This window comes from Manis javanica, chromosome 16, assembly GCF_040802235.1.
Source record: "Manis javanica isolate MJ-LG chromosome 16, MJ_LKY, whole genome shotgun sequence".
NCBI classification, from domain to species: Eukaryota; Metazoa; Chordata; class Mammalia; order Pholidota; family Manidae; genus Manis; species Manis javanica.
The window spans coordinates 52,090,944-52,105,250 of NC_133171.1; the positions used below are offsets into that span (position 1 = coordinate 52,090,944).

The 14,307-nt window shown below is 39.6% G+C and overlaps 1 protein-coding gene across 1 annotated transcript in view; it reads right to left on the reverse strand.

The window, feature by feature from the left end:
- The window catches only part of ZFAND3 (zinc finger AN1-type containing 3), a 450,342-nt gene that overhangs the window by 32,855 nt on the left and 403,180 nt on the right, over positions 1-14,307 (reverse strand). Inside the window, exon 6 of the mRNA XM_037004525.2 lies at positions 2,949-3,116. Coding sequence (XP_036860420.1) covers positions 2,949-3,116 — 168 coding nt within the window. The remainder of the gene's footprint in view (positions 1-2,948; positions 3,117-14,307) is intronic.

Below are 14,307 nucleotides of genomic sequence, written 5' to 3' on the forward strand. Positions count from 1 at the left end.
AGATCAAAGGGAAGCTGAATGTGTCTGTGTGTGCTCTGGATGAGATCGTAACTTAATGGAATTTTTAGAGAAGGCTTGCTGGCAGTTTTTGGATGACAGCCCCGGGGCAGAAGATTCAGGGGAGCTTGGCCACTCTTCCCTTTGGAGTGTCTTCCCTGTCTTTAATTGGCACCTCATTAGAAATTAATGAAAATGACATCCTCTGTTCTTCCTGCTCTAGGCGTTGAATGCTACAAAAAGGCCCATCACAATTCATAACACATTCAATTTATATAGCAATGGCTCTTAAGCATTATTTATGAGATGTGAATTTGTCAGTAGTTAATAACCTGTACAGAGTAGAAGGGGGAAAAAAAATGATTGTGAACACACACACACACACACACACACACACACACACACACACACACACATATAAGAAAGATTTTCTTTAGTGGAACAGTGTTTTGAGTTCAAACTACCTTCCTGAGTCTTCACTGTCAGTAGTAAATTATTGTGTTTCCCCGCTCCAAAACCTTTCAGGGCAATTAAAGGTCTCTTGAACACTCAATGCATCATCAAGGAAATAACCGTACCACTCACCCTTTCCTAGAGAGAGTCAAGCAGACAGGCAGGGGAAACACAAGAGCTGTTTGTCAAAGACAGTCTTGGAGGCGTATGCTCCCACTGCTGTCCTTCATTTGAAAGTGTGGCAAGACACTCAGTCATTTTTCTAGGCACTTAACGGTAACACACTCAGTGGGCCAAAATGAACTTTCAGCTCTTTCTAGGATGCTGTATCTAGAGGGACTGCAGAAGCTGAGGGTTCTTCTCCCAGCAGAAAAACCAATTTCTCTATAAGCTGACACTCAGAATTGGCACAAGCCAATGGACTACATGTTAGGTCATTTGAAAAGAATGCACATCTATGGCAAACCCAATAGGCACTTAGAAATCCAGCCTCCTGCCCAAGAGGTGAAGAGTACAGAGGAGTATCTGAATTTATCAGGAGCAGTCAAGATGGCTTCACTTAGGAGCATGTGAAGTCACCTAGCATGCATGTATAGATTCCTTCGGCTGGCTGCTACACCTCAGCAAGTTGGGTTGTTTGCATCAAAGCTGAAGGGTACATTGGGAGACTTGGGTACAACACCCCTGGATCTCTCTGAGCTAAACTGTGAATTCTGACAAGGACAGGCAGTATTACTCACTACTGGACGCAAGACAGCACACTTGGCAGACCAACTGTTTGACCCATGAGGGCAAATCCTGTATAACACCAGACTTTGGTTACTTTCAAGAAGGAAATGAGAACAGAAGGTAAAGGAAAATCCCATGATTCTAATTTAGGAACAACCAAAGGCCTGTGTTATAAAAGCAAAAGGCAAAACAATCAGATAGGCTTCTAAACACTGGTAGCAGACTCAACTGCCGAAACCCCCCCAATAGTTCACAGAAATACAAAAAAACAAGAACTTGCAGGCCACAGAAGATCAGACAAACCCTTCAATATGGGCAAAGTTGGTTAGCCATCATGCCCCCGAGTTTCCTTGACTAATCCCAGTGTTCCTCCCTATGTCACCAGAATGTAAAATTACCTGGCAGGATGGATCAAGATGCAACCTAAGAATAAGGTTCTAGGCTCACCTGGGCTCACACGCATGAATACAACTCGTTTAAAAAAACTCTGCCAAAAGTCTCTACTCCTACCTCTTATCCTACCTTTTTCTTTACACTTTCACACAGCACTTAATAAGATAACTAAACGCCAAGCTAAAAAATGAAAACTCGTGTGGCAACACCTGTACTCCCCATGCTGGTCCCTGTTTCTGCAACTGAATATTTGCCTCTGATCTCATTGAGTATCACAAACCAGAGTGTGCAACAAACAGATTTCTGGTCATGACAGAAACAGGAGTTCCAACTTAGCTTCCATGCAAAGCTGGTATGCCCTCCTTTCCTTCTCATTTCCAATAACAGATAATGGAGGGCAGGAGCAGCAATGCTAACTCTTCAGAAGATAAAGGACTTTGAGTAACTATAACTTTAACTGCTGAGAAAACCATCTGGTCCTGACAGCCAGCATCAGTACTTGCAGGATATCTATGGCTAACCCAAAGATGCAAGGAGGTAAAGCTCATTCCTAAAGGACAAAGGATATAGGATTCTCTGGGTTAGAACCAGGCCTCAAAATCTGCCTGATAAAAGCTCTGTCCCACAAAACAATTTTATAACACTATGCTTTAAATTAGGAAATAAAAACAGGGACAGGAAAACCATAAGTCAGCCTAAATAATGCAGCTACACAATTTTGCTTCTGTGTGACATGATATATGTGGTCAAAGGGAGAGGAAGGATTGGTCTAAATTTTGTTCTGCTTTGTGTAGGCATAACAACTTTTTAAGAATACATCCCTGTGCAGCAGTTTTAGAGCTGATATTATACTGGATAATACAAGAAAGAAAGATTATTTTTAAGCTATTTCAAGGGGTTAAATGACAGTGAATTATGGTCCAAAGAAAACAGTTTTCTAATCAAACTTTAACTTAAAAGGGATATGGGGGGCAAAATCTTCCACTTATTATATAGTAAAATGCTCATGCAAAATTAATATAATATCTGAATTTTATGGTACATACTTCAGAATTTTTGCTGGTTTGGTTAATTTTTAACCAAGTCATCAGTGAGAAGCAGAGCAATACGCAGTGGGGTGACAAAGCAAGCCCACAAAAAGTATGTGTAAGCGCACAGCTGGGGATGGTTTGCCTTTTTTCTGTGTGGGAGAGGATTAATAAAGGTGTTTAGAAGTAAGAATCGTCTATTCCTGATTTCTCAAGCTCCAAACCTGTACTTCACAGGGAGCAACTCAGGAGAAGCATGAGGACAGCAGCCTCTTAGGAATAATTTCCAGAGCTCTGCCAGGGTGTCAAGGACACAGCCTCCATCACGCCATTGGGGGAGATGCTTACCGCAGCGGCATGATCCCAATTCCTGCTGCACCAGCTCCAGTTTGGTTTGGCACTGGAAGCACCGACGTCGACTCTTCTGTTTAGATCGGCTGGTTTCTTCGGATCGCTCAGTATTCTCCAGTAGTCGGGGCCGCTTCACTGGTGAAGCCTCATTCTCAGACTGTGAATCTGACCAAAACAACACATTTGGGGGTCAGGGTTAGTGCCTGGCCTGGCAAGCACAGCTGATTAATGTACTGCCAGGCATTCTTCTGACCAGGCTCCTGCCCTTTTCCAGACACTGGACCTGTGTGAGCAAGAGCCAGTTCTGACTGGCCTAGTTTATACTACAGAATTATAACAAGCAGTTACCTTCACAGTTGTTTTCGAACAAGCTAGGTCTGAGCTAGGAAAGGGGTGGGGGGCAGTTGGTTCAACAAAATCAGTTCTATGTTATTGCTTTAATAACAGCTGTCTCTATGAGAAGACCATTCAAGCTGGAATGGGATCCTCTCTTTGCACCCTTTCTTTGGGCTCTAGCTGTTTATTGCTTATACTGATCATTTACCTCTTTGTGAAAATTTGCTAGTCCTCAAGGAGAATTTAATTCTTTAAAGAAGGGATTATGTCCAGTATTTCTTTTACCACTGTTTAGCACAATCCATAGCTAAAGCCAGTGTTTGATGGGTGATTCAATAACCTCTTCTACTCCTAAACTTGATTAAGCACACAAGAATCAGGTTCTAATACTGAAAATTACTCCAACTTTATTCAGCATGAAGGAATATCCCTGCTTGTTCACAAGCACGCTGTCCTAAAGCCTCCATTGTAGTGTGGTACACTTGGCACAACAATCTGAGGGTTGGCATCAAATTGGCAGGTGGAGGGAAGTGTAGTGTGTGACAACTTGTGTTTTGTATAACCTTAAAAAACTAACTGAAATGCAATAAAGTTTGTATTATATGCAGGCTGTAAATATCTCTTGCCTTCAAAAAAGGGACAGCACTTGGGGACTCTCTACTCCTGTAAGTGTCACTTCCTGCCAAGGTTCCAAAGCGGTTTGTGCTAAACCACCTCTGGGAGTCTCCTAAATAATTTTCTTCCAAATAGATCCAGATCCCCCCATTCTCACCCCTCTACCACAACCATGCTGATCCAAGCCATCATTGTCTCATCCAGCCTAGTAAATATCTTCTTAACTGGTTCTCTTTGCTCACCCACCTCCTTTGCCCCTATTCTGTTCACTGCACAACAGCCAAGTTGTCCTGCTAAAAATCAAGTTTAGAACCACTTTGCCTGCCTGCTTAAAACCCTCTAATAGCTCCCCTTCTCAGAGTAAAAGTTCAGATACTTAATATGATCTTCAAAAGGCCCTACATGATATGCCCTCCTCACACCTCATTTTCTGCTACTCTCCTTTTGCTCCATCCACACTCACCTACCTATTGTCTCCTACCTCAGAGCCTTTGCACCTTCTGCTTCATTTGTTTGGAACACTCTTCACCCAGATCTACATGGAATCTCACCTCTTTTAAGTCTTTTAAGTCACTTCTTCAATGAAGTCTTTTTCCCTAATCACCTTTATCTAGACTACTCTTGTCCCCCTTCCCTCACACTTTCTCTCCTCCTTTTTCCTGCCTTTTATCCCTCCATAGCATTATCTTTTAATATTGTTCCCTAGGAGAATGTGAACTCCTGGAAGGCGAAAGTTGCACCTGATTTGTTCACTAATGGGCCCTCCATGCCTAGAACTCAATAAATATTTCTTGAATGAATGAATCCTCTCCTAGGCAGTTTTGATTTTCTATTTAAAGTGGCTCTAGTAAGAAGCAGCAGACTGTTGGATGTGTTTCAGTGAAGGCTGTCTGTATCCCTTTCCCTAGCTTCCTCCTATGTAAAGACGATACCACACTTCTTAACTGAGAGCACTCACTGGCCCTGAGAAGTGACAATGCTAACATTTTGCTCCCAGTCTCCCAGGCCACTGCATTGTGCACTGACTTATGGAAGGTACACACTATTCTTAGCAATTGTAAACTTCATTTTTCATCTCATTTAGTTCTTCCAGTCCTACATGACATTTTCCCCCCAGTACAAGCCAACTAAACAGGTCTTTGATGAAAACAACTGAAAGCAAGTTTAGCCTATTTCCCAGCTCTGCTGAGCGAAGCTGTACAAACTGAGTCAGTGTGATGACTGAGGCAGCCACAGACACACCGGGTCCCCTAAATGTAAATCATTACAACGCAGCCAGCCAAAAGGAATTCACCTCCTATGAGCCACACTGCTCTCTGGGCAGGGGGCGGAGGGAGGGCTTTTTCACAAACCAGTAATGGCACTATTTAGACCTTTTTTTGTTGTTGGAGGTGGAGGGGAATGTAACAAGAAGAGAAAATTCTAGAGTAAAAGCCCTAACAAAAAAAATGAAGTTTGTGCTGGGACAAGGTCCTAAATCTGGAGCATCCTTATAAGAACTTATCCCCCAACCCTGGGGTGTGGGGTGGAGGAAGAGAAAGAGAAAAGGCTCTGCACAAGAGGAGGCAGTTGAAACCTTTGCATTATTGTTAAAATCCAAAGCTCCTTGAAATGATGAGCATACCTCTAACATAAAAAAGAACTACTCAAACCCTAAGCCTTTTTTTTATTCACCCCACTATATGGTACAACCATGCATATATCCAGAAATGCAGACTTCACATTCAAAGCCGTTTCCCATGTTTCTGTCCCAAACTGTCAAACCTGCTGCCTACCCGCACAGCACTCACCTTCATTTCTACAGCAAACCTTTGCTATGATGAGAAGACTTTTTTCTTCAGTGCCTATCCATAGCTATTTTCAAATAAGCAAGGGAGTAATATGCAAAGAAAATAGTTTCTAATGCCTAAGATTGGGAACAGAATTCACATTTATATAATTATAATCACCACTGGCCATCACCAAACAACCCACTTGATGGGGCCCCCAAAAGTCAGAAGGCCTGTCCAGATGTGATCACTTTTCTTCTAATTCCTCACCTTGTCTGACCAATGAGCATTCAATAATGAAACTAAGGAATAAGTCCACATGGTCTCATGCTGAAATTTTCCTTAATCTACTCCACATTACATATAAAGACTACTGAGTTATTTGTCCTGGTAGACAGGTAGCACAGGACATTCATAAAATAAGGGGTCCTAAGGGAAGCACCTGATGTTGCCAACAGCTTCTGGCTGGGCTGCACTGGCCATCCTAAAAGAACACCATTCAGACCTGGTCAGTCCTCTGAGAGTCAATGTCTTGGCATCTGCACAAGTCCAAGACCAAAGGCATCCAATGTACAGAAAGTTTCAGCCATGAGAAGATGTCCTTAATGATCCTAAACTAACACAGATGAAATGTTTACCAGAATGTTATTTTTTTTTTAGAATCAAGGAACTGTTCCCAATATTAAAATATCCATAATTTTTATGCTTGTGAATATTAATCTTCACTCAGTCAATGGCCTAATAGATGGAAAGGGAGCCTTGAGCCCACTAATGCCCCCCACCACAAAAACAGAGGGGAAATAAGATCCCTAAACTGTTTACTGCTCCCCACACGCTGCCATCCAGGAAGGTGACTGTTACATATATAACTTCTTGGCAAAGCAAACCGTTCTTTGGCATTTTCTCACAAGTCAACTTAGCATTTTAATTAGAAGCTAATGAAATAAATAGCAGTCTACAGGATCATCATCATGTCTGCATGAGAAATTTACATCTCCCCTGCTAATTACTTAATGAAACTTTGGCCATGGGGTGAGTTGCCTAAGAGAAACAGATGTCCAGGGCAGGGATTTTAATTACATAATAATGAACTAAATAATTCAACTATTCAATTATAATCTTATGTCAAATAAAAAAGGACTACCAGAAAGAAAAGATCCAAACAGAGTGAACACTAAAGGAACCCTCATCTACTGTCCACATGTGAGTAACTTTGATTATTCATGTTTTTGCTCACAAATATCATTCCTTCTACCCTGAAGCATTTTTAACTACCTCAACAATGACGGAAAGCACCTAACAGTCTACTGGCATGATCTGAACTTGGGCATTAAGGGTTAAATGTGGAGAAAGGTGAACAGAAATAACTCTCACACGCAGCTTTAACTGTCAGAAGAAACGAGTCCTTGCAAGAGGCATATTCATTAGCAGCAGAAGGAGCTGTAGTGGCAAGGTAGAAACTGTTCCCACCCCAGGAGGTAAGAGTGACTTCTAATCAAGGTCCTTCATAAAGGGCCCATAAAGCACATGTTTCCCAGTCTGCTTTTCCTTGAGAACCTAACCTAATCTGTACATCCCCACTTAAGGGCTGCTACACTCCCATGCCAGGTTCACAGTTCCTGGTATTTACCAGATCCCCTCTTCCTCTCCCTATGTTTAATAGAATGAGAAGCACATTAGATCTAGTTAAAGTGAAGTCTGATGAAGAATCATGTGATTAACTGAGAAAGGAAAATCTTAAGGAAAAGTATTTTATTTTACCCTTCAGCTTCCTAGGTTTGAAGGTAACTACTGCTTAATTTGTGACAGAGAAATAAGCACAGTGATTTAAAAAACAGTCTACTGAAAAGAACAATTATTCTAATTTTATTTTACTAGCCCATTGCAGAAAGTAGTGGTAAGACTTCCCCAATTTAGGAACATAGTTTAACTGGAAAGCTTGACTGGAGACAACAAACAGCTACTTCTTTTAAAATTCTGTTTTGTCTCTGACAGAAATTCACATTTGTTCCTTACTGTCACTGTTCTTATCTTTATTACTCATGTTCTCACCTGAAAATTTCCAAATAAATTGTGTCAGGCCTGTCAGACTTGAGTCCCAATCTCTCTTGATCTCCCGTCGCTGTACAGCTGGCAGCGGGGCTGCTGTACACCCGGGGCTGCTAACCATGACTGCAGCCTTCTGACATCTCAGGCAGGCTCTTAGCCCTCTGCACAAGCCAACACTCAAACTCAGAGTAGGAGAGAGAGAGAGAAGCAAAGTGGCAACAAAGAGGAGGAAGCTTTCTTCCTTTGCTTCACCCACACCTTCTCTCACTTGTAAGAAAGGAAGATGAATCTGTTTAATCTCAGGCTCTATGACAGCTTTTGAGGCACTCAATCAGTTTTTTTAGAATCCATCACAGTCTCTTGACAGACTGACATTTATGATCCCAACAGCCTGTGCAAACATCAGTAAGAGCAATAATTAATGAACCTTCACACATCACTGCTGTCTCTCCTTCGACCATTTTAAAGGAGCTTAAGCTGCTGAAACCTCTGTCCATGAAAATTACCACACTTTTACTGGAAAAATTGATAGAAGAGACCAAAAGATCAGTTTTATATGTACTTTCTGTGTTTCTCATCATGCTTTGCTTTCAGAGTGTATGCAGAGATTAGATTCATCCTTTCTTGGCATTTTACTCTGTGTGTCATGTAAGAACTTCAGGAGAGAAAACTCCCTCATTACCCATTAAATATTATTTTTCTACCTTGTTCAACTGGAATTTCTTCCTTTCTTATCTTCCTAATGACCCTAGAAGAATTCTGGAATAACACACCTGTTAAAAAGAGCCATTACATGGACAGAAAAAGAAGTTCAAGTCTTTGGAATAGGTTATTAAAATTTTATGGAGAATGCCTTCATTTTCATTTGATACATGCTATGGAGATGAATCTCGCTTGAAATACATCTAGGATGCCGTATCTTAGATCATAACCATTTCTAAGGTCAACTCTTTAAATTGCCAGGCTGTACTATTCTTAAGCATTAATCTCTGTCTTCTCTTCCATCTGCACCCTCACCCCCCAGAATATTTTCTCTGGCTCTCTCCTTTGCTATTAGAGATATCTGAGGGTGGTTTCCTCTTTTTCTATCATAACCTCAAGACTGAAAGCAGACCTCTGACTCTTCCTCCCTGCTGGGAACCCAAGATCAGGAGACCTGGGGTGGCTAATCCCAAAATGGAACATACACTCCATTCAGATTCAACAACTGTTAAAAATCTGTCACAATGCTTTACTTCCCCCCCAAAGCATTTGAAAATAAGTTACAAACGTCAAAATACTTCATACGTATACATCTAATAAGGGCATTTCATTATATGACCAAAATATCACATCTAAGAAAATTAAGACTAATTTCCCAATGCCATCTAATATTCAGTTCATATCTAAATTATCTCCATTGCTCTCAAAGGCATGTCCAATCAAGTTTTATGTGTTACATTTGAATCTTCCATCTACATCTCTTTTAATCTAGAACAGTATATGCCCACATATATGTGTATGTACCACATTCTAGATTCTATGGTTGTTTGCCTGCCTGCCTTGGTTGTTTGCCTGCCTGCCTACCTATCTTTTAATGGTGTCATTTATACTATAAGAAAGGAGATTTTTCAATTGTACATCTCCTCTGTTATATATTCAGGACCAGAAATGACTTCCTCCACTGCATCTGCCACATACTGGACATCAGAATAGAAATTCATCTGTGGATGGATGCTTAGGTGAACATTAGGAAATGAGTGAGCCACTAGTGTTTTAGCCCACATTTTCTTATAATCTGCTGGCATTCTCTGTGCTGAGGTTGGTCCCAGAAGGCCACAAGTCACTCCTCCAATTATCTCCTTTCCCACAGCTTCCTGGCCTTTTTCTGGTTGCCTTCCCTTACTGACTGGCTCTACACTGTTGCTAACTGTCGCTGTAAGACATCTGCATCACTCAGTTCTCTAAAATTTTTCTTTACTTTAAACCTAAAGAAAATTTTCACCAAATTAAAAAAAATGTAAGCAAAAGCCTGGGAAGGTTCATCTGCAAGAAATCACAATCTCGTTCAGTACAATGAAATTCTCAGTTTATTTGACCTAATTTATTTAGGTCTCTAGATTAATGAACACTTTGTTCAGGGCCACGACAATGGTCAGTATTTCCTTAATTATTTCTCAAGTGCCCACTGTGTGCCAGGCCTGAGGCTATGACTTGGCAAATCAGGACTGTGTACAGTACTGATCTCTCCCTACAAGGAGGCCACGGTCCAGAAGGAAAGACATACAAATAAGCCTGCAGCATGAGTGGCATCTAAATACATGAACAGAAGAATGCTATGACTATAAAATGGGCAAGAGATAAATTCTGTTGGGTAAAGTGATTAAGATGTAGAAGAAGGAAAGGTGAGAAAATCAACTTCTTGAATTTAAGAACTATATTGTATATATGTAGACATACGGTTTTTAGCTCACATTTGTCATCCTAAGTTCTTCTCTATAAAGGCCGCTTTTCAAAATACTTTCGTATATAAATTATTATTGATCTACCTTTTCTTTACTGAAAACCCTATCAACTGATAGGACTTTTTTTGTAGTCTGGGGAGCAAAGGCACTTGGGAAAGCACCAGTCTGATAGGTTTCTAGGGAAAATAAAGCTGTTGCTTATCTTTCCTCTCTTTGGCCCCAACTGGTTCAAATCTTTTTTCTCATGAACATCTCACTAAAATGTCAATGGGCCAGTTTACAATTTTCCTTCTACCATGTTTATTAGCCTTAATGTCACTCTTTCTATCTACTCAGAAACCTACAATTTATGGCCTGAACTGCCAATTTTTCTCTATCAGCAATCTTCCAAGCCCATTTTCTTTTTACTATTAAATGTTGTGAGGTAATTGTAAGTTCACATGTAGCTATAAGAAATACAAAGAAATCTCATGTACCTTCACCCAGTTTTCCCTAACGGTAACATCTTGCAAAACTCTAGTATAGTATCATAACAGGATATTGGTATGGATACAGTTCAGCTATAGAACATTTTCATCACCACAAGAATCCCTCATGTTGACCTTTTACAGCCATGCCTACTTCCCCTTTCTCTCCCCTTGCACCCTGGAAACCCTTATCAGTCCTCCATTTCTATAATTTTGCCATTTCAAGAATGTCATATATATATGGACATATATATAGAATCATACAATATGTAACCTTTTGTCTAAGATCACTTTAAGGCCAGTCATCACAGTAGGTAGATATGATAAGAAATCCCTTAAGTTAAGCTTCATTAATAATCACAATAAATACTAGCACAAAATAGTTACTCTGTACCAGCACCTTCTAAATGCTTTTATAGTAGACACCCTTATCTGTGTGGGATACATTCCAAGACTTCCAGTGGATGCCTAAAACTACAGATGATCCAAATCCTACAAATACAATGTTTTTTCCTATACATAAATACCTGTGATAAAGTTTAATTTATAAATTAGGCAAAGTAAGACATTAAAAACAGTAACTAATAATAAACAGAACAATTATAATAAGACACTGTAACAAAAGTTATGTGTGAATGTGGTCTGTCTCTCAAAACATCTCACTGCACTGTGCTACCCTTCTTGTGATGACGTGAGATGATAAAATGCTGACATGATGAAATAAGGTGAGGTGAATGATGTAGGCTATGGGACCCAGCATTAGTCTAGAAGGAGGATCATCTGCTTCTGGACCACAGTTGACCATGGGTAACTTTTAACTGTGTAAAGTAAAACCGTGGAAAAAAGGGGATGGACTACTATATACATGTATTAACTCTCTAGCTTTCTTACTAACAAGACTATGAGGTAGGTACTGTTATTTACCTATTTTAAGATGAGGAAACCAAGGCAAGGGTTAGGTGAATTGCCAAAGATCACAGAGCTAGTAAGAAAAAGAGTTGGAATTTGAACCCAGGGAGCCTAACCTACCGGCTGTTAACCACTATTGCTATTCTATCTCCAAATGGCTGTTATATCTCAAGATTCTACTTCCGCTCCTCCATGAGAATACCTTACCACAAAGACAAGACTCTGCTGCTTCCTATATAAAGACCAGTGCTTCTGGGATGAGGACAGGGGACAGATCCTTGGCCAAGGGTGGGAATGAAAACAAGCTTCTCTCTCTGTGCCACTTAGAATTTCCTTATCCAAATAAGGTGGTACAGTTTCTCTTAAAATGTCTCTGCTGAATAAGCCTACTTGTCCTCTGCTTTTAGAGTATGATTTGAAAGACTTACTCCTAATACCATTTTGTTACTATTCCTGCTAACTTTGGATTTCTATGGATTGTAGTCACAGGATTTAATGTATATAAAATCAGCTTTACTTTTAATTTTCTCTGTTACTTAAAAAAATATGTCCACCAAAGTTTCTTTACTGATTATTTTTAGGATGATATAAAAAACGTTTTTTTTAACCACCCAATAGCAAAAGAAAAGCCGGTTATTTTCCTTTGAAATGTTATTTATTTTATTGGTTGGAAAAGGTAAAACATGCTTTCTTGTTTTATATGGGTGCCACAGGCAGAAGTCAAACTTCCTTTTCTCAACCACCTTGATAGCTTCCTAGAACTCATACACCAGGTCTCTAAAAAGGCACAGATGAGGGTGGGTAGTCGATAGACCCATAAACTACTCCTCAGCTTACCTTTAAAACTGCAGCCACCATTCCTATTTATTAAATTTTTATTATATACTATTTTCTTAAAGGGTCTCACCCATGAGCAATTTAAATTCTACAGAGGTGGGTGGTCAGCAGAACCTGTCAGACCAGCAATACAGTCATCTTTCTGGCTGCTACTGGCCTGGCACCATTTTCTTGCTGTAGCTCTCCCTGCATGAAATCAGTCCTGCTTGCCCAACTAAGTCACAGTACTTTTCACCGCAGATTTTTCAGTTACTCATTGAAGCTGACAAATGACCCTCAGTGGATAATCTTTCCTTTTTATATCCTGCTCGGGCATTTTAGAGCTCAACATTAGAATGTATTAATTTAAAAAAATATTACAGCATTAGTAGAGTACAAAATAAGGTTACACTATTAAGGTAAGACAGAGAAAGAAGCAAGATTAAGAAACCCAAGAGAAAGATAGACTTCTCAAAGGTCGCATGCCCAAGTTCCCTAATTCCTGTTCTTTGACCACAAATCACAGTCTATGACCATGAGGGTCTAAGACTCTTACAGTGCAAAGACTATTCTTGAACTTCTGTTCTACTATCTTTTTCAGTATTTTCAGAAATTAAGATCATCATAATTTATTTTCATTTACCCAAAGGGAAATTTCAGAGAATCCATAAAGTATCTATATATACAGATTTATTTTCACATAATTGTGCATAAGATAGGCAATATTGTTTTCACTTAGTTTCTTAGAACACTCAGTTACAAGTTAAACTGCCTAAAAATATGGAATAAATCTACTTACCCTGTAGTTAGATGAAGCCTACAGGTTTTCAAATTATGCCATATAAAATTATACAACTGTTTGGAGCACCTGGGCAGTACTTGGGAATATAAGCCACTTCCTTCCTACTACTGATGTATCTTTGAAGAGGCTTAGAGGGAAGGGACAGCAGAAGTCTTCAAATAATGTTGCACCTCCAAATCTTGCTCTCCAAAACATGAATGACCTGCCCAGGGGTTAAACCTAATCTGGCCTTGGGTTTTTTGTCAGTAAGACTGAAAATAGGTGTCCTTTATGGAAAAACATGGAATATGAGGGTAGGATAAGGAAATAGGTAAAGATGAATGAGACACTAACACTATTTTTCTGGTTTTTTGTTAAAAATATACAGACAAAAAGTCAAATATTCCCATGCAAATCATCTCACTCCAATGAAGCTTAACTACCCTCACTATGGGTGTTTGTAATTTTTCAATTGTTTATCCTGTCTCATTTATAATGCAAGCCTCTAGGGACAGGGACAGAATTAGCTATATTTAGTACTCCACTGGTGCTCAACAATCAATCAATCAATCAATCAATCAATCAATCAAAACAGAATATCTCTATAAAAGAAACAAGGTTCTAATGATGGTAATGTTGCAATGACAGACTGTTATCCTGAAGGCTGTGGCCCAGGTTTAATGTAAGGGAAAAACATTTGAATGTTTGTATTTTGTTATTTAAAAAAATTCAGCTTGAATGCATAACTAAGTAGTTGCTAAAATTAAATAGCTGATTTGTTTTTAAACGATTTTTGTTTCTAATTTAGCATCAGCTTACTTCAGTTCCTCTCTCCACCTATCATTTGGTTTCTTCCACCCAAGATTTAGTCTTCTGACTCATTACTCCCAGGGCAAATCTTTAAGCTTTTAAATAAATACTTCTGTGCCTTGTTTCAACTCTCTTTCTGATGTGAGGCTAAATGAACCTAAAGTTAGAACTTAGCATCTGATGACAAGGCTTGCCCAGAGAGAACCTTGTCCTTTTTATTTTTTATTTTTCTGAATGAGTACGTTAGTCAGTCATTACTTAGGTTATATCAGCGTAAATGTAGGTACTGCCAAGTGTGTAAAGGGTTGAGGAAAGCTGCCTTAAGAAAATGGCTCATGAAGGAAAGAAAAATAACCCCAT